A 27,837-nucleotide genomic window follows, 5' to 3' on the forward strand; every position below is an offset into this window, starting at 1 on the left:
GCCAAGTAGCATTCAGACTCAATTAATCTAAAGACTTTCCTGAACGGGATAACTGTTAGAAAGTCAAACGATATGCAGATAAGTCTTTAATTCTTTTGTCTCAGTTTCTCTATTATTGGTTTGTAGATATTTTGATAGTCATTCGGAATCAGATCCTCAATTGAATGTTTACCGTATATAGTATAATAGTTTACCGTATACGCTCACGTAATGTTCGCAATTGTTTTGCTAAAATTACTGTTATTACTAAAACATAGTCTTATCATTAAATATCATTAAAATAAAAATACTTCCTTCACTCATGCCAGATACCGAGCAATCCAGAAAACCTAAAGACAAAACTTGCTCACTTACCTGGGTAGTGTGATGTTGAATCTGTAATAAAAACTCTAATATGTTGATTTATTTAATTATATTCTCTCTATACTACAAAATATATACATTTTTTAACAATTGTCGGGAAATTTTTCTGGCCCCGAAAGTTATTACACCCTTAATCAGTTCACGTCACGAGGTCGAGAAGGGAAAAACCCTTTTTTTCTTCCTACTTCAATGACAGCCAACGCCATCTGTGTCTCGTACATCAAAATGAAGAGATTTGTTTTTAATATTTGTTAGATACAGCTAATCAGTTTCACAACACTCCCACCTTTTTGATTTTCAGAAGGAAAATCAAAAATCAAATAATGGTATCCTTAGTACAGGAACACACTTCTAGAGGGTACAGTTTACGTACAGGACGAATCAGTATGCCATTTCTAGTTTTCACTTTTACAACTCTTACACGTCCATCTCTGCTTGTACAAAATTCTTGGACACGAGCAATTGGCCAGTTCACTCTTTTAAGGTTCTCACAACCTATTAGCACGATGTCTCCAAATTTTAATTCACAGTCCGTCTGTCCATGCTTTTGTACTAACTGTCCAAGGTACTCCTTGCGGAAACGGCTACGAAATTGTTCTCGAAGTTCCTGGCAGAAACGCTGACGAGCCAAGAGTTTATTTCGATCTAAAGCATCCAAATCTGCTATACCTGAAACCTTAATGTCCTGTAAGAACATGGAAGGCGTTAATGGTAGAAGATCCTCAGAGTCATTTGACACATAAGTTAGTGGTCGACAGTTTATTATGGCTTCCACATCACAGATGACGGTGAGTAACTCTTCGTAATTGACTGCAGCTTGTCCTAAGACTCTCACAATCAAATTCTTGGCTGTGCGGATTAGACGCTCCCACCATCCGCCCCACCAAGCAGCAGTGGGCGGAATGAACTTCCAAGTGATGGGATGCAAAGTTTCCTGAGCAATTACCTTTACCCAGTCAACCTTTTTCAGCAATGCAGATGTACCGACGAAATTTGTGCCGTTGTCTGAATAAACTGTAGATGGCCGACCTCTTCTGGGTATGAACCGACGAAACGCTTGAATGAAGCATTCGGTACTTACGGATGTCACTAGTTCCAAATGTACACATCTATATACAGCACACGTAAACAGTACTACCCAGGTTTTGTTTTTATTTTTGAGAATCAGAGGGCCACATAAATCTATGCCGGTAACTTCAAATGCGAACGCATCTCGAACTCTGTCTAATGGTAATTGAATGGGTGCAGTAGTTGGAGGTTTTGCTGAAAATCGTTTACAACGGACGCACTGTTTCACCACCGATCTAATTCGGCGTCTTGCACCAATGATCCAGAATTCTTCTCTAATTATAACAGTTAATGCTTGTACGCTGGCATGAGAATGCTTTAAATGGTAATCTCTAATTAAACAGTCAACAATATAATGCTTAGAAGGTAATAAAATCGGGTACCGGAATGCATAAGAATCATCTCGTTCGGTGATTTTCGTTTTTACTCTTCTTAAGCCACTCTGATCTCGTACGGTCAAAAGACCATTGATGGAGTCTCCAGTCTCTGGAAAACTCTCCCCTTGAACAAGTGAAAGAAGTATAATTTTAGATTCCTTTATCTCGGAAGCAGACAGAAAAGGCTCTTTATTTACAATTTTCTTTTGACAATTTTTCATAAATCTCTTTATCCAACCTAAAACTCTTAACATTTTTGAAAATTTAGAGAACTTCTCACACCACTTAACTTTATCCGCTTTTGTAGTTATACTAAGATTTACATTTAAATTTATGCCTTTCCTGCGCTCTGAAAAAACTAAAGTTTCATTTGGCTTAACCTCTAATTTTGGCCAGCTATCTCTAGGGTCTTTGAGCCAAACAGGCCCTCTCCACCAATTTAATTCGAAAAACTGAAGAGGGGAGCAACCACGAGAAGGTAAATCAGCTGGGTTAGAATGACCCTGTACATATGACCACTGATTTGCTTTAGTGAAAGCGCAAATTTCCTTCACGCGATTGCCCACAAAAGTCCCCCACGCATCGTTTCTTTGAATCCAAGATATGGCCGTGGTGGAATCGGTCCAAAAATATTTCGGGATGTCATCCAATGTCACATATTTGGAAAGACGCACGCCCAAAAGACAGGCCATACGTTCTAGACGGGGAATAGTAAGTTCTTGTAAGGGTGCGACTCTTGACTTAGCCATTACAAAACTGACTAATGTTTCTTCTTTAGTTTCGCATCTCAAAAATATTACCGTGGCATAAGCATGCTGGCTAGCATCACAAAATACATGAAGTGTCCAGGAACTTCTATCTCCAAAACCTATACGTCGCGGTATTCTCAACTTATTCAAAATTTGTAATTTATTATACCACCTCGAAAATTTACTTTTGATACTATCTGGTAATGGAGTATCCCAGTCTGCTTTTATCGCCCAAATTTCCTGTAGCAGTAACTTTGCAGGCAATAAAACAGGTGTCAAGAAACCCAAAGGATCAAACATTGTCTGCGTTACTGACAAAACCTCTCTTTTAGACAAATTATCCGAAACCAATACAGTCTCAATTTCAATATAAAGGTTATCTTCTATTCTGTCCCACATAATTCCTAAAACTGGTACAGAATTCTCCATTGTGGACTCAGTGCACAAAGTACTTTGGGTTAGTTCCACATCTTTTTCTACTGGGCCATAGGTCCACATACGTAAGTCCATTTTTGCTTCAGCTAATATTTCAGTAGAAGATTTCACAAAATTCACAAGCTCCTTTTCGTTATCAACAGAAGTCACACAATTATCAATATAAAAGGATTTATTTAATTTCTGAGCAATAGAACTTTGTTCCTTTGGTACTTGTGCCAAATGAACTGAAATAACCGCTCCTAATAGAAAAGGGCTAGACCTTACTCCAAAAACTACCCTCGTATGGCGGAAAACCTTCAGTACATTATCTTTCTCCCACCATAAAAATCTTAAAAAGTCCCTATCTTCTTTCCGTAATTCAATCTGTAAAAATGCACGCCGGATATCAGAGGTTACGCCAATGCATTTTTCTCTAAATCTTAACAAAATTGAAGGGATTTCTTCTATTAAATTTGGTCCTTTTACTAAGTAATCATTAAGGGAGGGCGATCTATTAACTTTACATGATGCGTCAAAAACAGGTCTTATCTTAGTTGAGACACTGTCTGGTTTAAATACTGGGTGATGCAGTAAGTAGTGCCCTTTATAATTCAGTTCATTGTCTGGTACTATTTCAATTACACCCTCCTCCATCCATTCATTAAAAATTCTATCATATTCTTCATATTTATGTAAAGACTTGAGTTTTCGGGTGACACTGAACAATCTTTTTTCTGCTACATGACGATTTGATGGCAATTCTGCGTTATATACTAACCAAGGTAATCCGACACAATAACGACCATCTTCGTTTCTGGAAAGAGAGTTTAAAAATTGTTCGTGGGCAATTTCTTCCTCAGCAGCGTTAGTTGAATTCTGGTGAGCATCTAATATTCCGATCGTTTCTAAACTCCAAAGATCGGAGATTTTAAAGTCGTGACCCACTAAACTTGCACACAAAATGGAAGCATCTTTATCTTTGTGATTAACAAATTCCTCCGATACACCACAAACTGTCCAACCAAGTTTTGTACAAACTGCTGTTAGTCCTCCTTTTAATTGTTTTACTGATCCCGTGAGAATTTTTCCATAAATATCACTACCGATGAGCATTTCTATTTTTGGACAATCTGCTCCCAGATCCGACAACCAAATGTTGTTTCGTTTTAATTCTTTTAATATTGGACCCTTGGGTACCCGAGGTATATCCCCACATATTATGTCTTGATCTAAAAATTCAAATTCTAGATCTGAATACTTACGCGGACTGGCTGAACATAATTTTACCAAATATTTGTTATGCATCTTTGCCTCTGTTCTGGCACCTCCAAATAAAGTAAGAGCAACATTTTCTTTGGAAATAATTGGTAACCCCAATTCAGTGGCTAATGATTTCAAAATATACGATTTCTGGGAACCACAATCTAAGAGTACTCTAACATCTTTATGCTTTTTGACACCAGCTACTCTTACGCGTAAAGTCATTAAAGCTACGTCAGCGGTACAAGTTTGCCTGGCTGTAGCCGTATGTATGTTGTCTATTTCTGATTTTTCTGTAGGAAGTTCAGTTTCATTATTAATGTCCGGACACAAAATAACTGAGTGTGATTTACCACAAGCAAAACACCTAACAAACTGTTTACAGAACTTTGCCATATGATTTGGTTCCAAGCATTTTAAACAGCATTTTTTCTCCTTAACTTTAGAAATCCTTTCATTAAGAGATAATGAACGCGCATCGCAACAATTTTTACTATCATGCATTTTACCACAAAAAATACATGCATGTTCTCTGGTTGTAAGAAAACCTGTGGCAGTGGGAACATTTCCCTGTTTCTTAAATTTAAATTTACCTTTTGTTTCCCTCTTTGCTTTATCATGATATCCTTCTTTACGACTAACACCATCGAGTCCATTACGCGCCAATTTTAATCTCTCCTCACCCTCCACTTCAGACTTTAAAAATTTCATTAAGTTGGAAAGGCGAGAAAGATCAGTTCCTTCAGGCTGGTTAAAGAGCGAACTCCTTTGCCACGCCTTTAAAACATCCTCTGTGAGACACGATTCCACCATCGGAAATAACCACGATGTGTTTTCGCTCGATTTAAGACCTAAAGACTCTAAGGCTCTCAACTGAGCTTCAATTTTATCATACAGTTTATCAAGAGGTAATTTATCCTTTTGATCTGCCTTCACATTAGAAACAGTTAATTTAATTAGTTCCCTAACATACACTTCTACCAATAATTCAGGTTTCCCAAAACGTTCCTTCAAAGCTAAAACAGCTTTATCATAATTTTCCGAAGTCACCGGGTAGCTTTCAATGAATTCTTTAGCACGTGATCCGGGCTTCATACACTGAATCAAATAGGAAAATTTGTCACTTTCATATAAATCAGAGTCAGTGTGAATTTTCTCAAACTGCGACCAAAACGGTAACCAATTTATCAATTCCCCATCAAACTTCTTAAGTTCGATTTTCGGAAGTCTATACTGTTTAATCTTACTACAACAAATACCAGCACCATCACTTGGTCTTGTTTCTAAATTGATTTCATCTGAAAATTGCAATTTTTCATTAATTTGCCGAGTTAGTGTTATGAAATCATCAGGATACACCTCGCGACTTTCGATTTCTTTAGTAACATCATCCTCTAAAGTTTTCCCGTCTTCGGCTAACAAATCAAGAATTTTATTATCTACATTTTTTATATCTGAATATACATTTTGTAGTTTAGTAAGTTTATCTCGTACTAAATCTACAGAAAAATCTTCTTTTACTAATTCCGTTTTTAAAATATTAGCAGTTTTTGCAAAAGAAGTGCGTAAACCTGCCCGTTTAAGTTTCAGAGCCTTTAAAGCTTCCATAGTTAACTTTCAAAATAAAACAAACTGCTTTACAAAAAATAGTTTCGAATTTAAACTTAATTATACTTTAATACATCAAAAACTATCTATAACCATTAAAATATTTTTTTTAAAGTTTATTTCTTAAGAGTCCTGTCACGGACGCCACTTTTTGTTATTACTAAAACATAGTCTTATCATTAAATATCATTAAAATAAAAATACTTCCTTCACTCATCCCAGATACCGAGCAATCCAGAAAAACTAAAGACAAAACTTGCTCACTTACCTGGGTAGTGTGATGTTGAATCTGTAATAAAAACTCTAATATGTTGATTTATTTAATTATATTCTCTCTATACTACAAAATATATACATTTTTTAACAATTGTCGGGAAATTTTTCTGGCCCCGAAAGTTATTACACCCTTAATCAGTTCACGTCACGAGGTCGAAAAGGGAAAAACCCTTTTTTTCTTCCTACTTCAATGACAGCCAACGCCATCTGTGTCTCGTACATCAAAATGAAGAGATTTGTTTTTAATATTTGTTAGATACAGCTAATCAGTTTCACAACAATTACATCACTAAAATGCAGGTGCGGACATTACACGGGTCGTTCCAATGACGCGCTTTGTCTCGTGAGTAACGTTTGGATGTAAATTTTATTTCAAACCGCCAAGTTAAGTTCTAAGTGGAAGAAAATGGCATAAGTAATAAAAGTATCAAATTTAACGTTGTTTAATAGCTACCTAAAATTTACTAACTCACTTTCTCCCATCCACATATATAATATAAATTACCCTGTTTACTTTATCAACACGCACCGCGTATTAATGCGCAGAGGAGGGACGATACAATAGAGACACAAAAATTAACCAACACTTACAATTTTAATATTTACTTTTACGCAAATTAAGTAAACGTTGGTTGTTTCAATATCTTGCACACATTAGTTTAAAAAAAAACCTGTTGGGACGCGCTGTATAAAAATCCATTTCGTTTCATCATTCGCAGCAACCAGCCTTTACTCGCCTTGAATTGCGATGTAGTAATGTCTTCTTCTCGTGCTGCAGGAAGCGCTCTTAGTTGGCACATTTCCCGTGTTACTGCGTAACTGTTCAGCACGCATATCACGAAATACGCAACTGCATTTTTTCTAAGTCCGGAAACTTACATTTAGAACCACGAAACGCACGTCTTGATTTGTTCTTTGCCAGTTGATCACGCTGTTTGATCCAATAGCTCACACACCTTTCGTCAACCTTATATACTCTTGCTGTTGCTCTTTTTCCATTTTTCTGCGCGAATTCTACGACCTTCAGTTTAAAAGCCACTGTATAGCTGCTGTATTTTTCCATTTCAAGCACGCTACTTGCTAACTACCACGAATTCCAAATGATACTATGAATGAAAAGAGAAAGTTTGAAATATGCGAATGCTCCAAGGTGGAAGGAAAGGAAAGTAATTTCATTACAAAATAGTATTTCCTGGAAGCCAGTGTGGTGAAAACCTATTTGGACTGCCTTCATTTATAATCGCGTCTGCCGACTGGATTGCTGGCGCCGATGTTATGACTGAACAGCTGCACCAGAATGCAAGGAAAGTCTCTGCTTTCCATCTTCGCGCCAACCAAAGACAAAATAAATGCATATTCTTCCTTTAAATATGTTTATGACTAAAGGGTAAAAGGCGATGTTAAAAAGAATATATTTTAAAGTAAGAAATTCTTTAGTTTTTGGAGTTCGGACACTGTTTGAGTTTTTTTTGCATAAATTTTATCTATAAAATTGGTATGCGGACATTACATGAGCGCTCATATTACACGAGCGTACTGTCATTCTATGAAATTTAATCAATCAGACAGAGTCTCACAAAACAGCTAGCTTGTAGATTATGGTCGAAATTGTAGCTGCAGACATCTCCGAATAAGGTTAAGCTGATAGTTTTTCGAAAACTCTTCTTGCTGAGATCCGGTTCGGTTTATTTGATTATGAAAAATCCCTCGAGGGATCTGCCTAAGGGAAAAATGCCTTCACGGAGGACTTTCGAAGAGAAATTGTCTCGCAGTCCTAACCTCATCGACCACGAAAACGATCACGGCTATGATCCGGAAAGCCGTTCGCTGTTCAGGTGTTTTCTCATATTTTGACGTCGGTAGTACTACACTTCTATGTAACTGCGGCTGACCGTGCATATGTTCTCTAGTTGGCGTCATAAAAACAGAAGTATAAGTTATCACTCAAAATCAAGTTTAAAAGTCTATTTCTCAAGTGTTTCTTTCAGTAATCCTTTTCCAGAATAGCAGCTGTAAAACTCAAATAAACAACATGTTCCCTCTCCTGCCTTCCTCGAAACCATTACCATCACATAAGCAGAATTTTTACAAAGCACTCAATTAAATTTTAATTTGCATCTTTAAAATCGCGTATTTGCACAGATTTCAAATAGTCAATTAAAATGAGATAAATTAAAATTTGCAAAACACAGTTACTGTGTGTTAATATATTTAAAGCATTTGTAAAAATGAATAGCGCTGAGAATAGTAGAAAATAAAAGTTATTTCATTAAGTTATTTACGCAAAAGTTTGGATTAATCAAGTTTTTCTTTTCATAATCTTACTACTGAATAATTTTGAATAACAGTATAATCACGCTAACGAGGTCTTAAAGTTCATGCTTCCCATTTATGTTCATAGTCTTGATTAGTTTCGAATGACTTGTTATTACACTAACGACAGTTTAATGACCTTTTAAGATTTACGGTCATTTTGGTTTGAATATCTTCTTATTACAGTAGGAAGATGTGAATGTTCGCATGTGAAGTGAAGATTATATGTAAATGCCACTTGCGTACCCGATCTTTTAGTATACGGATTGTACGATTAAAGTATAATTTTGTTATTACGTATGAAAATAAAGTATGTATGTAAAATACTACACATTAAAAAATTATTTTTTATGAGTGCATCCAGACCTCTGTATTCTACTAATATTTTCATAGATTAGCAGAATATATTTTTGTTAATCTTTTAAATAGTTTTTGCTCTTGAAATATGCATAGGAAGATTCTCTATCTGAAAATTGTATGAAATGTAATTAGGGAAAATGAAAGATTTAAATAATCTCAACCATCTGGCGAGGAACGTTATACAGCTTATGTTTCTGAGTTTGTTTATTTAGTTGATTAAGGCAAAGCATATGAGAGCTATCTCCCTAAAGGGAATAATGCATTTGTAGAGGAAGCTTTACATCATATTCACGTCACACATGAGGAAAATTACAAAATAACACTCGCGGCCAGCCCATTGGCCGGTACTCGAACCGAGACTGAACTACCAGCGTACAGCGATTATGTCCACTCTGCCACTGGTGGGCTTTTTCATTCCGAAAGTTTTTTATAAGGAATCAAGATAAAAGTGCAATGGAACTTCTGCAGTACATAAAAAAAATAATTCTGAATAAACACGAAGACTTTATTTGTTCAAAAGAATCTTTTTAGAATTAATATAATCGAATATTATATAAATTTCAACTGCATACCTAAAACGTTTAAATTTTAAAATACTTATTTTGTATACACATTGGATTTGATCGGTTTATTTGGACTACAGTATTACGGTAAAGCATACGACGTATATTTGCCAAGGGAAAGAGTGCCTTTGTGATGGACGTTTTGAGAGAAGCTGGCTCATATTTACATTACACACGAAGAAAGTCACAAAATCCCTCATGTAGACCGTAATTTCCTGTTTTTTGGGAATTGAACTTTAGTCGAATATAAGAGTTCAAACATTTTACCTCTTGTCATTGATGGATATTTTACATATTGAAAATTAAAGTCCACGACCTTATTCAAGAAGACAGTAAATGCTGTAATTATTTTTTTAATTACAACATTAAAAACAACATCCTTTTCTAAATATTACAACATTTTTAGTAAATATTATTCTTCTTATACTATTAAAAGCATATCTCTGTTGTCTTTGTAAGATCTGGCCTAAACTTTTACTAATATAATTTATTCCAACCACAATTAAATGGCTCGTCACCTGTATCAGGTTAGATTTCAAAGTCATAAAATTAGAAAAAATGTTATACAAGAGCGATACTGACAGGAACTAATAAAAAATGTTAGTAAGAAATACCTATAGTTAAATAATTAAAAGTACAGTGAAACCTCGGATCACGAACAAATCTTTCACCAACAAATTATCTGTGTAATAAATGTCTTAGATCACGAACGATGTCTCTAGTTAAGAACAATCAAGTCGATAACAAATGATTTTCAGAGTTGTCTTGAGGCCACCTCTGACATAGTAATTAACACTCAAAGACGTCTAGAAACATCATTTTAATATTTTCAATTGTTTATCTCTTTCCGTCTGGCAGCAAGGGGTTGATAGGTTCATGATTTGAACTTAAACAAGATTAATGACGGACTGTGTTGCAGAGATATAGAGAGCTTTGACATTTCATTAAGATATAAACAAATCGGTATTTTCCATGAAAGGATGGTCCCACCAACGACCGAGCAAGTAAAGTTTCAGAACACTGGTAGTTCGATTCCATGCTAATGGTTGGTTGCATTGATGTTTATGTAGTTTTCCTCATGACCAACAGGATGCGAGCCATTTCCCTGGCAATTAGTCTCCGAAGGCATCCCTCCTCTTAGGTAGTGCTTGAGTGCTTTGCCATAATCAAATAGGCCAAATCATAAAAGGCTGTCTATATACTTCTTAAAATAGAATACAGTAAGTTTGATTATCATTAACAGAACCACTTAAAATTAATGCTGCAAGCGGAAATTTTTCTTAAATTGAAACTGAAAATTGCTTAAATTGTTTTTATTATGAGTTTTTGGTTTTTATAACTCCTAATATTCAGAACTCATTTTCTTTCAATTTTTTCTCATTTGTTTCGATTTTCACCTTTCTCTTTATAATATCTTTGATGCTGGCTTTTTCTATCCTCTAACAATACTACTGTAATTAAAGATGTTCCTTTCTTTCTTCTCGGGGGGGGGGGGAGAAAAAAGGGAGGAATGGAAATATTTGCCTTACATGAATGCTTTGTATTTATTCAACCAGAAAGGTAATTAATGTGCTCTGTCTTCTCTAGCATGTACTTTCTTCCTGTTTGCTTTGGGATCCAATTATATTAAACACAAATCTTTGCGAATGCTGTGGTATTGACATGCTTTCGCATTTTTCATTCAACAATAATGTCAGTAACTACAAATTAATTTGGAAACGGGACAATTAAAGACACCCTTTAGTAAAAGATATTAGTTTAAATGCATTATTAACTTTATTTGCACTTCCTACGTTTTGTTTCGAAATTTTCCGTCCACAGAAATGTCTAAAATCACAGTTTGTTTAGATAGTATTTTAGCCTTATTAAATTCTATACAGCTATACTTTCTGTGCTAGTGTTTTCGCTTGCCAAAATTGCCTTTGTTACTTGACAACCTCTATAGGAACTGTAAAGACCTTGTGATCTTTCATCCAGCACTAATTGAAAATGGGATTTTCTTATAGGTCTATTGATGCAGCCGAATGCAGTTGAAACAGCATAATTCTATTAAGAGTATTACTGTAAACATAAAGAAAACGGGAAACTGTTGTTTACTTAAATTAAAATGTTCTTTCTTTTGGCGCAATAGATGATAATGCAAGAGAGGTGTTGCATCAGGTTCTTCTATTTACAATAAAATTAATGTAAAATTCCTTACCTGCTGCATCTTCAGTGTTCTCGACGCCAGGCTTCTAATAATCACGTTTTCCAGTAAGAGTTTCTATTACAATTAGCAGGCCATCTTGTCTTTTAATTATTTATTCAAAGAAAACGCTAATATACACTATTTACAAGGTAAGTGATAATTATTTTAAGACAGTACATTTTTAACTCTGAGTCTTTACGCTCCTCCGAGCGGTTCCAATCTCGACTGCTTCTCGGAACTTAATTACAGCAAAAGTAAAGGAAGAGATGCCCGCCACCTAGTGGCAAGAATGTGACAAGAGGAAACGAAACGCAAAATGTGTAATCTAGAACATAATAGATATAAAAGATGTACTTCGATAATAGATGATTTTATCACTAGACGAAATCCAACCTTAAATGCTGTGGCAATTATGCTTAATATTATAAATTCGTAATTTTGTTATCAGCTTTATTCTTTTCCATTTGCTATAATGGACATACCCGCAAAAATATTGTGCATTTTTTTTCCTTTAGAAAGTAGCTATTAATTAATCATGTCATTTCATATATATATATGATCTGCTGAATATCGAAAAAATAATTCAGAAACCTAATTGAAAATGTTTTACTCTAAATTTAATTTTTCAATACATTTCAGCATAATTACTGCCAATCTCAGGAAGTTTCTTCCGTTGCTTTTCTTAAAACACACGCAATCGTCTGTGCCTTCCTGTCCAAGGTTTCATATAGGGCCTCATGGCGTTGCCACTTCGTGGGAAGCCTGCACTAAACTTAAAAACTTTGACTTTTAGGTTAAGTTAGGTTGTTTGAATATGGCGATGCTCATGAAGGCTTTCTGCATAAGTCGAAAGATGCCTTCGTTGAAAACTATCTAAAAAAACTGACTCGTATGCAAGTTACATGCAGAAAAACCACGAAACCCAAAATGCAGTTAATATGTTTGCCTGGGTCGAACCCGCAATATTCAGTGGTCTTAGCCACTCGGCTGCTATTCGGGCCTGAATTTTCGGAAAACGAGGAAATCAGCTTGATTTAAATAAAGAGAAGTAGGTGGAACTTCAATCAAATTGAATACTGAAGTTCCAACCAACAAGATCCTTTTGGTCCTGTTTATGTAAAGAGTTGAATAACCGTACTTTTAGAGGGAATATTACCTGAGTATCTGATTTACTTCTGTGACATTAGATGGAATTTCTAATCTCTCAGGATATTTGAGTTGATAACCTCGTTTACAATGTTAACATTTCATTAATATTGCCTTAAGTATGCCTTCGTGGAGGATGTTTGTACTTGTAACTATCTTGCTTTAATCTTCATTAACAGAAAGCATTGTTGTTGACGTTACTAAATTATACTCTATTATTAAATGCAAGTTAACAGTGTTTTTAATATAAGTTACGCAGTTTACCGTGACATCGTTGTACCAATGCAGATTGCTCAAATATCCTGAATTTTTATAGCACTATTTCTAGCAGCTTACATTAAGTTTGAGTTTTAATAAGTCAGTTTTAAAGTTAGTTTTAATTGTACTGAAAGAGCATGCAAACTTGGAGCGCCAAAGCGCACAAAGGTTATCTGAAAAAGACGGATGCCTTACTTATTTACCACTAGCTGAACTACTGTATCGCCTGTTAATGACTATCATCATTTGTACAAAAGGAGAACCGGATATGTTTGAGAGAACGGACGTGTGTCGTTTCGCTCCTGTTTTTTCAAGATTTTCTATTGGAAATTCTGCCGCCGAAAGTGCGCCGTTGGTTTTAAAGTGTGTATGAATATCTGCTACATGCGTGGATACTTTGTTTATGTGTGTGTGACCATTTTTTACGGAGATATAAGTGTTTTAGTGCAATAACAAAGGATTATAGGCTGCTGCAATTTCAGCGGACTTCTGTTCACTTACCTCGCCGCCTTCCCTACGGAAGGTTCCCGCCGGCCAAACACGTGGCACCGAGGTAGGCTTAACTTTTTGCTTGAAATTTTCTAAGTCCAGAGACTAGACAATTGTTTTCAAAAATCCATAACTCTTCAAATTTTAGTGATTTTCACACCGGGTTTTGTTCAAAATGTGTTAAATTTTAAGTTCTATCTTTTTGTATTACTTAATATAATCTTGTATTGATTTTTAACGAGTTAGTATATAATAGCTATGTTTTTATGCACTTATGCTAAATTTCACCCTGTATTTAAATAGGCTTAACTGTATTTTCATATGTATTTGCTCCAAAGGGTTTGTCCTTTTGGCAGTTGTTTTTCGCGAAATTTTTAACATTGTCGAGAAGTTGAACTTTTTGTCGAGATCCAGTTCTCGTCATTAGACTATTGTCGAATCTCACTCGACAAGTGTTCGGTTTTCGTTTTTTGACATTTGTATTGATTAAAATAGTGTTTTAAGTATATTTCTTGATCTCTCAACTGTCTTATAATATTCCTTAAGCATTGTTTCACTTTTTTTTTTTATGTAATTTAATTAATTTTACTGGACTTAGTTGTTTCATATTGTGAAGATTGAAATCTATAATCTCTGCCTATATTTAGTGTCTTGCTATTATAACTGCTGATAATATACCTCGATATGTATTTGAGTCAGTTAAAATTTTAGTCATTCTGCTGTCTAAACATTACTTTGTGTATATTGATTAGTTATACAGGAATTTTGCTTGTATTATTCTCTGTTATCACGTGTCACATATACATTTTAATCTGATCGTTCTTAGTGACTTTTGGACATTGCACTTTTAGTCTATGTTTTACTATTGCTCTTTAATACTTTATAATGTCCCGTAAATCTGTTTTAACAACTGCCAGAGAAACAGCACAGGGGGCTACTAGCGCACCCGATTTGTTAGACTCTGACTTACCTTATGCGGATAAAATTACACTACTCTGTGCTGATATACGCAAAGTAGCTACCACCAGCAGAGGTGGCAGAATCCTCTTATCTTCGGATCTTCGAGAGCATCTGTTACAATCTCTGACAACTTTGCAAACTTTGGCCTTACAGGGGCCTGAGGGCTTACCTATTCCAGAATTGGTGGACGCTGAAGTCAATACATCTACCATAGTTTGCTGTGAAGCGGTTCGACAACATTCTTTCCAGTCACCTGTTCTCCCATCTACAGCTGATCAGGCTTTGGCTCCTGCTCCATCTTTTGCGGATATTGTTCGACGACCTAAAAAGCCTAGCCTTATTATTCGTCCTAAAGCTGACACTACTAGTGATACGCTTAAAGAACAACTTAATACCAAAGTTCCGCTCTCACAACTTAAAATTGGAATAGATCGTATTACTAAAATAAATAACGGAGGTTTGGAGGTCTTCTGTCAAACACCTGATGATGTTGCGATACTCGAACAAGAACTCACGCGCTCTGATGTACCAGCAGATGTCAGTAGACCAATCAGACGAAAACCAAGAATTGCTATCCATGACTTGCCGGAATCAATCACACCGCAAACAGTACTTTCAGAACTCAGCGGAGCCACGGGATTGCCAGAAACAGCATTCACGATGCGATTCCGTCTCAGGGAGCGACGGAAGGGATACATTAAATGGATTGTTGAATGTGACTCCCCAGGTTTTGCTGCGGTCATGCGTCGGCGAAAAATTTTCGTCGGCTGGCAAGCTCACAGAGCCACTGAATTTATTGGAATTAAAAGATGTTACTCCTGTCAGCAATATGGCCATGTGCAAACAGAATGCAAGAGTAAGCGAAAATACTGCTCCTACTGTGCAGGAGATCACGGGCTCAAAGATTGCACAGCTCAAACACCTGAATGCATCAACTGTGGCGAAGCCAATAATCGTTACGGTACCAGATATGACTTCGCCCATCCCGCCTACCACCCCGATTGTCCAGAGTATCAACGTCGCGTCCAGCTCATCAGGGCAAACACAGACTACTAACTTCAATCCTTATAGTCTAGCATCAGGTAACTTAGTATCTGATTCTTCATTGGATCATATACAAAAAGATCTTAATACCACTCTTCTGCAACGAACTTTACCGACGGAATGTCTACAAATAAATCTTCAACATGCTCGAGCTGCGACGGCACAGACTGTAGAATATGCTACTTCTGAGCATATTGACTTCATCTTAATCCAGGAGCCGTATTGTCTAAATGGTAAGGCGGTTGGCTTTCCACTGCACTGGACACTATATCAAAAGGAAGATCCTTTACTTCCACCCCGTGCAATTATTGTCAATTGTAATTCTTCCTGGTCTCCTTTACTTGTCACTGCGCAGCGAGATATTGTTGCTGTTCTTCTGGAAGTTCATCATCTGACAGTCCTTCTGGTTTCCATTTATTCCTCACCGTCCTCAGAAATCGAACCTGTGCTCTCTGCGATGCAAGATTTACTGACCTCAATTCAAATTCCAAATTTGCTCTTTTCTGGTGATTTTAATGCTCATAATGTTTCGTGGGGATATGCTACTACGGACGTAAAGGGTAGACTTCTGGAAGATTTTATATCCAGTTTTAATCTCGTGAAACATAATTCACATGATGCTCCTCCGACTTTTGATCGTCAACATTCACATGGTTGGCCAGATTTGACTTTGTCTACTTTGCCTATGGCCTCTCTTCTTCAAGATTGGCGAGTAATTGAGGGTCTAAGTCTATCAGACCATAACTATATACGTTTTTCACTCGCGGGAACTACAGCCACCTCAATCATATGGCGTTATAATTTACCTGGCCGAAAGGTCAGACAGTTTACTGCAGCCATTCAAGCCAATTTGGCCTCTTATCATTCTCGTCTTCAATCTCTGCATTCTCGTGAAGATCTACAAAATTTTACTAGTGATCTTATGGCTACCATTCGAATAGTATGTGATAGTGTTTTGCCTATTCGTACCACTAAGAAGTTATGTACATTAAATTGGTGGAATGCTCAGCTTCGTACTCAACAACAAAAATGTAGAGCTCTTCGACGTCGGCTAAAGCAAGAGCGTCGAAATAATATCAGCTCCAATACTCTGCTTCTTTACCGACAGGAAAGAGCATGTTACAAACAAATGATTATACGTGCCAAATTAACTAGCTGGCGCAAATTTTGTTCTGAGACAACATCTGTTTATGGTATTCATCATAAGATTGCGACCGACAAGCTGTTTAAGCCAGCAACTTTCCATCTTTTACCTACAGTTAGTCCTAATAGTCACCTGACTGAATCAACTCTATCAGAAGTCCTTGATACGGTTTTTTCTACAGATGATAATTCAACTGATTCCTCCTTTCATCAGACTATTCGAAATCAAACTTCTAGTCTTCAAACACCAGACGATGTTATTTTACTACTCAAGAAATTCGGCAAGTCTTACGCCAACTCCCTAATAAGCGCGCACCGGGTCCAGATGGTGTTGACTATCGTATTGTCAAATTGATTATTAGCACCAATCTCAGTCTCTTCCAAAGCCTGTTTAATAAGCTATTCAATAGTGGAACTTTTCCTCAATGTTTTAAAATTGGCCAGGTGATCTTATTTTTAAAGAAACACCGTGATCCAGCCCGTGCCGATTCTTATCGCCCTATTTGTTTGTTGTCAGCTTTTGGCAAAACTTTTGAAAAACTTCTTATGGGACGATTGAGATTTCATTTGCACTCAACAAATTATCTGTGTCCTTTTCAATACGGTTTTCGCACCAAAAGATCAACACTGCACGCTTTAAAGGAAGTTCAAGATACCATCCTGCGCAATAAGTTCTCCGGCCACCACACAGCGTTTATCTCAGTGGATTTAAAGAGCGCCTTCGATACGTTGTGGTGGCCGGCAGTTCTATATGCATTAAGAGATGCCAATTGCCCCCACAATTTATATAATACTCTTGCACATTATCTGTCCGATCGACATTTGATCATTTCCTATAATGGAGGCCTGGTACATAGATGTCAGACTCGAGGGTGCCCGCAGGGTTCATGTGCGAGCCCCTTTCTCTGGAATGTGACATACAATCTTATCCTTAAGCAGCCATGGCCTGAACATACAACTGTGGTTACTTATGCCGATGATACCGCATTCATAGTGCGAGGTAGGACTCGTGATCAACTTCAAGCAAACTCACAGGAGACCTGTTCTTTGTTTCAGTCTAGATGTGAAGATTTTAAATTGCAAATCTCTGAAGAGAAATCGCAAATTCTGATCATTCCTAAGAAGGGTGGTTCTATGGCTCGTCAGCCGAGAATAACCATAAATGGCAAGCGTCTTCGTATTAAACGTGAACTTAAATACCTTGGAATTATTTTCGACGACAAACTCAATTGGATTCCCCATGTGTTAGATCTCAAGAAGCGTACTGCTGTGATTGCTCAACGCCTTAAACTTATGAAGGGAATCCACTGGGGCTTAAATCCACATCTTCTTAAAGTTTTATATGCAACAGTAACTGAAAAGATTGTTTCATATGGTGCTGCAATTTGGGCAGCACCAATGCAAGGACGCAAAGTCCGACATTTAAATAGTATACAGAGACCATTTCTCTTAAATATCACTCGTGCCTTCCGCACATCACCAACTAACGCCCTCGCAGTTGCAGCTGGAGTCTTGCTTTTACCTATTGCGGTTGAAAAGGACGCAGCTTATCAGTTGATTAGACAACTTGGCTGTTCAGTTCAGTTTGGAGATCACTCTTTCTCCTCCCATGATTATGAAGCAGCAATAAACAGAGAAGACCAACACCCCTCCCTCTATGGTACGGGAGTTAAAGTTAATCTCAAACCGAGTCATCAAGTTTCTCATGCTGATCTGGTCTTTTATACTGATGGCTCTAAATTGGAAGATCAGGTTGGCTGTGCATATATAGCCATACTGCAAGATCAGACAACTCTTCACCAGTGGAAATGCCATCTGTCTTCTTTTAACAGCGTCTTCCAGAGTGAGGCTATTGCTATTCGACAAGCAATACAAACAATCATTAATCATCGATATTCACATTCCTATGTTCTTACCGATAGTCTCTCCACATTGTATGCCATTTTAAATCCTCTGCATTCATCCCCCATTATTGTGGACATTCAAACTAGCTTGTCTCGACATAAAAATCTACACATTTGTTTAGAATGGACAAAAGCTCATGTGGGGAACTACGGTAATGAAACTGTCGATAGGCTTGCTAAAGAAGCAGCACAGAATCACGAGATAACACAGACCTTGACGGTTTCACGCCCAGTATCTAATCTAAAGCGTCACTTACTTCTCACAGCCATCTCTTTGTGGCAAAATGCATGGAGTTCGGAGGAAACTGGTCGCCGAGCATTTGCCCATGTCCCTAAAGTAGATTTAGACCGATTAATCATGCCACCACAGCTGATCTTCTACATTACGGGCCACGGGCCTTTTCCCTTATATTTCGAGAGACATGGACTCTCTTCCTCAGCACTCTGTAGTTGTGGACAACTGGGCAATCCAGAACACTATCTAATCGATTGTCCACTTACTACTGAATTCCATATTCCTTTTCCACCAACGGATAGGACTGCCTTTAGTCGTTTTTTGATTAAGCAACGGCATCAAGTCAAAAAGGTAGTCCGTTTAATTGACAAACTGATGAATCTGGGACTTGATCTTTGTGCCTTATAATATCGACATATGATTCAACTTCTTCAACTGCTTGTATATATTATAACCCATCTACTTTTATGCTCTGAAGTGTTTGTAACCATTGTAATCTATTGTAATCCATCTGTTATAAGTCGCTGTGTATAGCAGCAGTCAAATATTTGTATATTCTCTCTCAGCATCTTTTTCTAAGTGCAACCAGGTAATATTGTCTATAACAGCTGTCCTTGTACCTATGGTACATTTAATACCAGGTGCTGTTTAGTATCTGTATATCTTGCATTTGCCTATTTACCGATGAATAATAATGTTATCTTTTGCATATGCACATTTATTATCAAGTGCTGTTAAATATCTGTATATATTGAATTTGCATATTTATCTGTTGCATATGTATTGTCCTAATAGTCTCTTTGTTGTCCATAGCAGCTATCAATGTACTTATGGTACATTTTTTACCAGGTGCTGTTAAATATCTGAATATATTAAATCTGCATATTTACCTATGAATAATAATGTTATTGTCTTTATTTTTATCTTTTGCCCATGTATTATCAAACATATAACTGTCTGTATTCCCTCATAATGCACTATGATAATATCTACATTGAACGTGTTTTGCGTTTTTCACTGTATAATAGTATATAATATCTTGGCATATTTAGTTGGGCGTATTAATGGTACATTGTTTGCCAGTTGCTGTTAAACATCGGTATACCATATACTTGCATATTTGGCTATACATTATACTGTTACTGTCTTCTTTTCATCAATTGCCCATGTAATATCATTCATTTAATTCTCTGTGTAATAATAACACTGAATGTATTGGGGTCGCTAGAGATTTTCATTGTATAATATATCCAACCATTATCCATTGTTTTAAATATATCCATTGTATTTATACCAACATTGAATGTATTTTGTGTTTTTCACGGTATAATATATGTTCATAATTTGTGGCATACTTAAGTCTATATTTCATCCTTTGCAAATGTATAGTAACACATTTAACTGTCTGCATCAATTTATTTGCTGCATAAGGATCACAAGTGTCATGATAATTTTAAATGTATATTTGTGTTACCAACACTGAATGTATTTTATATTTCTATTGTATAGTATTGTATAGTATCTACTGTATCGTATCGTATTATGGTATTTTTTTTTTGTATTGTATAGTATCTTATATCAATTGGCTTTATACAGGTTAAATATGTTAATTTTTATTCATTATAATCGTTTAATTAGCTTTTGTATTGTATTGTATTGTAGTATTGTATAGTATTGTATGGTATCTTATATAAGTTATCTTTTATGCAGGTAACTGCATCAATTTATTTGCTGCATTAGGATCACTGGTATCATGACAATTTTAAATGTATTTTTGTGTCACCAACACTGAATGTATTTTGTATTTTCATTGTATAGTATTGTATAGCATCTACTGTATCGTATTATATTGTGGTATTGTATCTACTGTATCGTATTGTATTGTGGTATTGTATAGTATTGTATAGTATCTTATATCAGTTGGCTTTTAGTACAGGTTAAATATGTTAATTTTTTTTTTTGTATTGTATTGTATTGTAATATTGTATAGTATTGTATAGTATCTTATATTCGTTAACTTTTATGCAGGCTAAATATGTTATTTTTATTCCTCATAATCGTATAATTAGCCTTATTGCATGTTTTTCCCACAATACCACGTGATCAAGTGTATTGTACCGCTATTGCATTCTGTTACATTGTATTCTTTTATTTTTATTTCTTTTGGTATATCCTCTCTGTATTGCTGTAATCATTTACATTCATTATTTCACTATGTTCTCTATTTTTATGTTATATTGTCATTAAGTCTAATTCTACTGTCTATATTTTATTCATTGTATATTATTGGGCTGCCCAACATCAGACTGTACTTTAGCTTATGTATATTCTATATTTGTGTGTATTACACCTTTGTAAAATTTTTGCTTATTGTCCAAACTCGCCCTTTTTGGCCCTGCATGCTTTTGTTATTTTATTTAATAAATGTGGGGCCTGGGCGGTTGTTGGGACTGTCTTTCGTGGGCATTTGGTCTGTTGGACTGCCCCCGGGTTGAATTTGGCTCTGGGTTTGGGCGCCCGGCGCGTGGCGTCTTGTGATTCCTCTTTAGGCTCTAGATATAGGTGGACGTGGTGCTATACCGATTAACCTTTTGGTAAAGGGATAGTGCCCACGTCCTCCGTTGCTTATCGCTTATCGCTTATCATCATTTGTACTCAATTGATGGAGCATTATGCTGTCGTTAGGCCTATCCAAAAATATCTGAACAATACAATATTAAAATTTGTAGCGTAATTTGTAAAGTTATATCGGAAGATGGATATTTGTGATCTGCGGTTATTAAAGAGACCCTGTCAAGACTGTACTGAATGAGGATTTTTAGCAATGTTTTATGCATTGTGATTCTGAGTTTACCGAGAACATTTACTCTAGAAGTCAGTTGTAACTTGGATATGAGAAATTATTAGTTCGTATTCATGTTACATATGGGAACACTACGGAAAACTCCCGCCACTAACCTGTTTATTTGCCGAGAATTGTAATTTTTGGGGTTATAGTCACTGGGCCATAAGTAGGTACTGCGGCAGAGAAGTTTCAATACACGTTGAATATTAACTATTAAATTATGATTAGATTTGCTATTAATATTTACGAAAATGAGCAAAAATCATAAAAAACAGGAAGAATAAAATGAAAGTTAATCCATTCCCTTTTCCTCCTTCTTTTAGTTTGCTTAATTAAATACTCCAAACATGTGATTTTCTTTTTCATTAGTAATTTGTTTGAAGAAAACAAAATATTGTCCAGGAGAATGCGATAAATATAAACATTGCAAGTATTTCTGTAAGTTTTGTTGCAGGTATTTCTTATCTGGTATTAAAAGATTGTAATGGAGTGATTTATGGAAGAGCACTCGTGCGCTATGCCTTCGTGGAGGATGTTTTGAGGGAGCTATCTCGTATTCATGATAAAAACCCTCAAAACATCAGTACATCGTTGAAGTTAACCTAGTACTATCCTGTGTCGACCTAACACTGTTCAGCGATCTTATCCATTCAACCCTTGATGGGATGATAGTAAAAAGAGAGATCAGATTTCATATTTTAATATGCACCAAAATCTATTTTTTTAATCGCAGTAAACTACATGTTGTTCATTATTTAGAGTTGTAAATAATATATTCCGTTTCTCGGTATTTATTAAGTGGACCAGATTTCTATAACCACTCGTAGCCACAATTAGCTATAGAGCTTTATATGTTTATTTGAAAAATAGTGGTAAAATGATATTGAAAGGTAATAGGTTCCGTCTTTCCCATATCCCGAGTTTATTGTCAACACTGAGGCAGTATATTTTTACGAGTTCCATTTCCAGAACACGTGACACTCTCTTGCTACATTCACCAGTGGATTGTTAAACGAGATCGTAAAACGTACGGCTTAGATGACAGCGGTACTTGGCTTCAACAAGGAAAATAAGATTCTGATCAAAATGTATTGGTTAAAAGCTTTATCGGAAAAGTTATCGGAACTTCATATGAAAGTAATCCTACAAGGTTAGGGGCTGTTTACTGGATCGTAAGATTTTAATACGTCTTTGCGGCTCTTCTGCGGGATGAAAATATTGATACTATAGGACCTATCGCACAGAAAGGAAAATCGCATCTGAGATTTGATAAATTTGTGATAATTAGACATACATTAATCATGCTGAAATAATCAACGTAAGATAGAATTTTCAATGATCCCGTAAGATAGCTGCTGGCAGTAATAATACCATAAAATGGTATTATTACTGCCAGCAACAAGAAATCATAGCAATGTATAAGATGCGACAATTTAAGTCCCGGAAGGGAATCATATTGTCACTGAAAAGGTTGTATCAAAATCATACGAATGTATGCAATTGCGTGAGTGTGAATCACTTCGCGGTAATAAGGGTAAAAATTTGATTCAGGTGTGAGTCACACAAATTTTAGATGACAAAAATCTAAATTTCAAACGGCATTATCTACGTACTAAATGGGATAATCTAAATCGTCCCTTTTAAACTCATTGTAATTAAGCAACTCTTTCTAACTTTCTGATTTCAATTCTTAGCACCGAATATAGTAGTTTATACATACCTAAAACAGTGTTTTAGTTTAGAAATTTTGTTGGGAATCTTTATAACTTAGGCAATATGTAAAATAATTTGTAAATAGCTATTGAAAAAAGCGTAACAAGAATTTTACAACATAAAATTCATTGCACGACCTTCAGTGTTATAATTTGTAGTGGCTTATTTTAACTGTCTAATTTTGGAAAAAGCCTTTCCTTTACTTTCTTGTTTACCACCTACGATTCTCTACCAAAATGAGTTTTCAGAATTGCGTTTTATGTAAATGAGATAAAATCAGCATTTAAGTTGAAGTCTCGGTCATTTCACTAGAAGAGCTCAGAAGAGTCTACAAGAGCGTTATGAGAGCGTGTTCTTCCCTCTGGCCACGGCCCACCAGCGGCCGAGCGGTAAAGTCGCTGAACACTGGTAGTTCGGTCCGAGGTTCGAATCCCGCGAACGGGCTGGCTGCATGGGCGTTTTCATGGTTTTCCCCATGTGTAACATGTATACGAGCCAGTTCCCCTTAGAAAGTCCTCCACGAAGGCATCCATCCTCTTAGGCAGATAGCCCTAGTGTGCTTTGCCATAATTAAATAAACCGAACCAAACCAAACCCTCTGGCCACGTTGTTGCTAGAAGTCTAAACTTTTCGGCTTTATTATTACGTGTTGCTAGTATTCGCCGGTGGTCTTTAATACCGACCAACTCTGTTAGTTATTTCTGTGCAGCTTCGGAGCAAATCATTCGGATACGTTCATAAATTTACATCCCAAAAGCAGATATCATAGCAAATGAAAAAAAAAATTATGGCTATACTTAATACTCTGTAAACGTGAAAATTAATCAGCTGGCTATGTCCGTGGCACACACATTCATATGAGGAATGAAAAACGCTCTGTGCTATAATGGCTTCTAACTTTTTTACATGGAAAGACAACTGCCATAGTTACAAATACGTTCTGAATCACCATATATGAGTACATATAGTACTGCAGTGCTATGTAAATGCAGTTGTTTCCATTCGAGAGAGAATAAAATAACAAAAGCTAGATTTCAGAGAAATTCTTACAATAATCTTAAAATAGGGTTAAATACTTTGTTTCAAATTCCTGTATATATTTGAGTCGGTTTGATTATATTGTTGTTTGGATATTATTATAGTAGTGTCTGCTTTTTGATTCATTTATTTTCTGAATTGGGTGTATTTTTGTGTAATTGAATTTGTGGCTATGTATTTCTTATATAAGCGCATTATTTCGTACAAAGAATTATACATCTTGTGATTCTGAATGCAAAAAACGTTTAAATTTTGAAAATACCTCAACCAGTACACATAATACAGCCAGAAACTCTTCTGACAGGTTTTCGAAAATACTTTTTGTTGCCAAACTGGTGATACTAGGCGATTTCTCGCTATCTTGAAGTCTTTCTAGATATTTGGAGAAAATATATCTTCTAAGCTGTAGGAGGAATTTTTTTCGGAGCTTTCAGAACTAGACATAATAAAGTCGAGATTCTTACGTTCTTATAGAACATTGTACGACATTGCTAGTCTAAAAGGTCAATTATGAACTTAAAAATGTTCTAGTACTTCGATTTCCATGCTAATGCAGCTTCGATTTCACAACTATGCTTTATAAAAATGGTTGATCGAAAAAAAAAATCAAAAATCCTAAAAAAGACAAGACAAATTCACTCCTTCCTTGTTTTCCTTCTGGAGTATGTAGTCACTCAGCCACCGTGCTGTTGATTCACGCTACAGGTATGGAAGGAATGCCCGTAAACATACGTCAGTATCTTACTGTGTCAATGAATGCAAAAAATGTTGAGAATTTCTGTCGAAAAAGTCTGTCTCAGTCTCCCGAAAGTGCTTCTAATACGTTGCAAAGAGAAACACCTACACTGAATTGATGCGAAAAGAAAATCAAACCATCCCTAGCGAATACTCTAAAGATCAGAGAACCACGCTCCAGCAAGCTCGAGGATGGACATAAGTCTTTGGAGAACCAATATTTGTACCAGGGTATATTATATAGGGCTTCTTCACTTTAGCTTCAACTTTTGAATAGAATAATATACGCCCACGAATCCCACTGAAAAATTTAGATAATTTAATTAACAGCTATCTGCGTACCAGAAGATATTTCTAGTTTTCTGATCGTGACCGTTGCCCATATTGCATAGAGAAAACAATGAAAACAATTTGGACAACATAGTCAGCTTTGTTCAAATACCTCTGTTTGCGTCATTTGCGGCAAGGATCACTGTACAGAAAGGTGTAATGAATCAGTGTTACACTGCGTATGTATCACTTTCTTTTAGTATGTAAAATCCTACTAGTTATTATGCCTGGTTGAAGGATTTTTTCAACCAGGAAGTTTCAAACGCTGATAACAATACAGATTTTGATACACGCCACAAGGCAATACACGCCGCAACACGATATTTTGCCTTTCTGACAGTTTCTAAACATTATTACTTGACTGTAAGTCACTATAGTAGTTCTGATGTGTCAAGAGATAGATTTCGTTATACTGAAATAGCATATACGAGTGTGACATCGAAAATGTACAGTAAAACAAATTTCTGATATAAATATAATGAAACCGGTGCATCATAATTCCGTACGTAGCATAATCAAATACGAATACGTCGCATAAGAAAACATTGTGATATTTCACAACATTCAGAAAGGGAGAGCAATACCCAAATCCATTATAGAATGTTGATATTGTTTCGAATGATGCATAAAACAACCAAACGGAAAAATATTTCCACATTGGATATTAAATATGCATTTTGTTACAAATTAAATTGTTTAACAATTTTTGTTCTACAGTTATTATAGTTTAAGATATTTTCTCCCTCCTTTTCTTCGTGGTGTAATTGGAAGCACACTCGATGCGTATGCGAGAGGTCCGGGTTCGAGGGCATTGCAAATTTTTCACATCTTCTACTTCCCTCCCTCCAAAAAAAACTTAATGGCTTTACAATGCAGCAAGGTGTTTTTTTTTAACTTGTAAATGTTGGTGTCATGAAAAAATGTTATAAATCTAGTGAAATTTCGAAGCTAGCAGAAATTTCTCTCTCTTCAGTTTTTGAACTCTAAATCTAAAGCTATTTAGACAAATATTATGAAACTGGTAACTTTTTTAAGCTAATTGATATTTTAGCTCAGTGTTTGGATTCTTAAATCTAAAAATGGTTCTGGTCTTCTTTCTTAATTTTTTCACTTACCATTCAAGTTGTTTACAACTCGTTAATTTATAAACGTACAGTTCTAACCTAATCTGCATTTATCGTGCATTAAATTTCATCTAATAATACCTCTTGAAGATTTCTTTCACTGCGGTACCAAAATACTTAGTATCACTTTCTTTTAGTATGTAAAATCCTACTAGTTATTATGCCTGGTTGAAGGATTTTTATCATACTACCTCGCGAAACATAAGCATATATATTCATAACTCTTGTACTGTACATATATATCTCATAATTATACTGTTAGCACTAAATTTGTACTTAGTTTTTTGAATATTATTAATAAGTTGTTTAATGAAAAAGAACAATAGGTTTTGAAGAAGAACACTTTGATTAACTGAGAAAATATATGATTAAATTGGTATATATTTGAAATATTTATACATAGAAATTGACATACTCATTTTCTCCTCTAAATAATTATAACTTTTACTAAAAGCATGCATAACAAATATCCTTTAAAGGAACAGAAACATGCATCTGAATTATTTTTTTCTCATTTCAAACTGTTTCTTCAATTTCTTCAAACTGTCTTCCAGTGGAGGGGGTAGGAGCTTTCTTATATTCCTTTCTTTGCAAATCCTTTCTTTTTAAATCCCCTTTTCAATGCCTCTCTTTGCAAATACCGTGTTTACTCACGTAACAATCGTACATTTTTTGCCAGTTTTTCATTGTGAAAGTCTAGGTGCGGCTATAATGTACACAATATTGTGCACTCTAACGCTAAAACATTACTAGTAAAAAAATATATTATAATAAAATTAGTAACTTACCAAATGTTTCCAGATGATTTGCTGTTTACTAAATAAACCGTTCGTCAGTTGCACACAAAAAAGAGGCATTTTTCTTTTTATGGTAATATTTTTATGGACATAAAATTCAAAAATAATCTTTGTAAAAATTTTGATAAAATATTCTAATAACATAATACATAATTCGTAATAAATCCCTTTCATTGAAGGTATCAGTATCACTGATGTAATATGAATCGCTGTCTGAAGAATCTCCGTCATTCCATAAAATGTCATCTTCGCTTCCGTTCAAAGCTTTGGAGATAACCACACATCCATAATTTCGTAGTTGCACGAGCTTAAGAAAGAAGTTCATAAGTTCATTTTCTATCATTGGGATAATTCCATGCTTTGGTCCTCTGAATGCATTGCTATTTACATTTGTCTCTTGTAGCGATTGTTTGGATTTCCTTCAGTCTCTTATTAATTTTTTACTTACATTCCATTCTCTTTCAGCATATTCAATAATGTTCAGTTTAAATCTCACCGTATAACTATTATTCTTTTCAATATTCAGCACAAATT

General features: G+C 35.6%; 1 protein-coding gene across 4 annotated transcripts in view; it reads right to left on the reverse strand.

Annotated features, from left to right (window-relative positions):
- The window catches only part of LOC146997391 (uncharacterized), a 278,511-nt gene extending 266,704 nt beyond the window's left edge, over positions 1-11,807 (reverse strand). For 3 of the 4 annotated variants that reach the window (XM_085817566.1, XM_085817565.1, XM_085817564.1), the window contains exon 1: positions 355-5,883. In XM_085817566.1, the coding sequence (XP_085673692.1) occupies positions 680-5,842 (5,163 nt within the window). In that variant the 5' untranslated portion in view covers positions 5,843-5,883 and the 3' untranslated portion in view covers positions 355-679. Of the gene's footprint in view, positions 1-354; positions 5,884-11,554 lie in introns of those variants that run through there. The other variant, XR_015041389.1, reaches the window with a different exon arrangement.
- Between the last annotated feature and the right edge of the window lie 16,030 nt (positions 11,808-27,837).

This window comes from Stegodyphus dumicola, chromosome 5, assembly GCF_044657685.1.
Source record: "Stegodyphus dumicola isolate Sdum_Otavi_A_Nest chromosome 5, ASM4465768v1".
Classification (NCBI taxonomy): Eukaryota; Metazoa; Arthropoda; class Arachnida; order Araneae; family Eresidae; genus Stegodyphus; species Stegodyphus dumicola.